Source organism: Aplysia californica, unplaced genomic scaffold (genome assembly GCF_000002075.1).
Source record: "Aplysia californica isolate F4 #8 unplaced genomic scaffold, AplCal3.0 scaffold00401, whole genome shotgun sequence".
NCBI lineage: Eukaryota > Metazoa > Mollusca > Gastropoda > Aplysiida > Aplysiidae > Aplysia > Aplysia californica.
In genome coordinates, this window is record NW_004797671.1 from 640,016 (window position 1) to 642,323 (window position 2,308).

General features: G+C 46.6%; 1 protein-coding gene across 1 annotated transcript in view; it reads right to left on the minus strand.

Moving 5' to 3' along the window:
- LOC101850023 overlaps positions 1-2,308 on the minus strand; it is a 3,196-nt gene continuing 888 nt past the window's right edge. Inside the window, exon 2 of the mRNA XM_005104029.2 lies at positions 1-2,284. Within this exon, the coding sequence (XP_005104086.1) occupies positions 927-2,284 (1,358 nt within the window). The 3' untranslated portion in view covers positions 1-926. The remainder of the gene's footprint in view (positions 2,285-2,308) is intronic.

Here is a 2,308-nt window from a genome sequence, read left to right on the forward strand (position 1 = left end):
CTCTCTCTCTCTCTCTCTCTCTCTCTCTCTCTCCTTCTCTCTCCCAAACAGACTGTCACCAACTGCTGCCTATGCACCCTTTACTATTATTCCCTGAAAGTCTTCAGATTATTATTTTACATAAACTTTCCCTTGAGAGAAATTGTGAGCATGATAATGTTTGCCCTATAATCGTCAGTAAATTAGAAATCAGATCTTTATTTAAAATTACAAGCTGCTAGGCAAAACGGACCAAAACTATAGCATAGTTATATTTGTAATATCACATTATTGTGCTATGGCTTCAGTTGCATAAAAAGCCTTGGAATAGTAATAAACATTTATGTAAATAGATAAACTAATTTCAACACAGTACGACATAATTAATTGGCGACAGTTACAACGTCCACTACACAAAAACAGAAGAGAATTTTGTAAAATTTGAACACAAAATCGTTACATAGCGGTAAACATTTGTTCTGTAAGATGAACTAACATTGATACAACATCTTGTCGGCCATGACAACAATCAATAATATAAAGACAGTCTTGGTTTCGAGTTTAGTTCCATAGAAAAACCTTTTAATTGTGGTGAACAGTTATGTATAAAGATGACAGAACTTGGGCTAAGACAGAGTCTCTGGCTTGGTAATAGTGATACCAATCGTTACACAATGACGGTCTTAGTTTTGGCTTAACTCTTAGAAGTTGGCAGTTCTGCTGGCTAATTGCTACCTTATTATTTTGTTATTAATTATTAATCTGAAATATCTGCTTGACTATTCTACATTTGTGATTGGTTTGTTGATCGCAAGAGCAAGGTTACGACTTGTAATACTTGAATTACCCGAAACGTCTTTGAAATGTGGAAAACACTTATTATGTTTCAAGATGAAAGAACTTGGAAACAGTTATTCACACCTGCGCGACCTCCCAGATGAAGAGCGTTACACGATGAATGTCTTGGCCTCTGCCAACACTTTCTTACCGCACTGGGGACATTTTTTACACTTTTTGGCACAGCCCAAACAGCTGACGAGATGTGAGCAAGGCAGGAAAGTCGTCTCCACTGGTCGTGAGTTGCACACAGAACACGTGACCTTGTCCTTCAGGTACCTCCGCTCACGTTCAAGGACACGCAACAACTGCTCCCTCCGCTGGGACTGCGTGAGTTGTGGCCTCTTGTTCCTGTTGCAGGCTTCTGTTTCCGAGTGACCCTGGTTCACTTCTGGTTTCTGCACGACTTCTTCTTCGCCTCCTTTTCTCTTCTCGTCAATTCTCCCCTCATCCCAGTCTTTTTCAGTAACCTTTTTGCCTCTTTCTGAAGTTTCAGATTTTTTGCCCTTTTCAGTCGTTGCTGGGGCTGAAGAATTTAGTTCGATTTTAATCTCGTTCACATCAACAGAAGTTGGGCAGCAGGTATTTGAACTTAAGCCTTGAGTTGTTTGATTCTGAGGTTCAAACTTTGGTGCGGTGTTGGTGGCTGTGGGAGATGTATCTCGAAGTGGTGACGTCAGATGACCCTTCACCGGTCCTGAAGCCGGTGCCGTACTCACGTCTGCCGTGCCTGCAGCAGGCGGTGCTGTGACGTCAGCCTGTGCTCTCACTGGCTGCTCAGCGCTCTCCTGGAGTCTCGTCGCTACGTCACTCACGGCGGCACGACTGCCAGAAAGTCCTTCACGAACAGTTTCGTTTTCTTTTTGACCTCCCCATTGGACTTGACTTTCCCCTTGAGCCTGGCCCTGAACTTGACCTTCCCCTTGAGCCTGGCCTTGAGCTTGACCTTGAACCGCTCGCCAGTGTCGGAAGAAAGGAACGTTCTCGACGCCCCCATAACCGTGGCAAAAGTCGGCAAATTCGTGGACGATGTTCCACTCCTCAAAGTCCGCGTCGATGATACAACTCAGCAACTCCGCGGCCTTGGGATAGTTCCTCCCACGCACTGCACACGCGCGCACCGCGCTCACGATCAGCTGCCTCTCCCCCGGAAGTGCGTATTCCCTCAGGTTGATCTCCACAGCACGGACGGAAGCGGAAGTGAGATAGGACTCGTCGACGCTCACCGAGTCTAGCACAGCCTTGTGTTCTCTCAGGGCACGTCTCAAATGTACTGACGGTGCTCTCTCGACTGAGGAGTTCAAGGTCGAGGACTCGGGGTTCAAGGATGTCAGAGATGAGGTTGTGCGTCGTTCTTGTCGTGACACTGATCTCTCTTTTGGGCGGACATCTGGGGGTCGGGACAACGGCCCGAGCCCTGGTTGTGGGGTGGTGGTCAAGCTTGGATGGTGGGCATTGTGGAAGGTAGCTATAGGAGAAGCAGAGGGGGGGG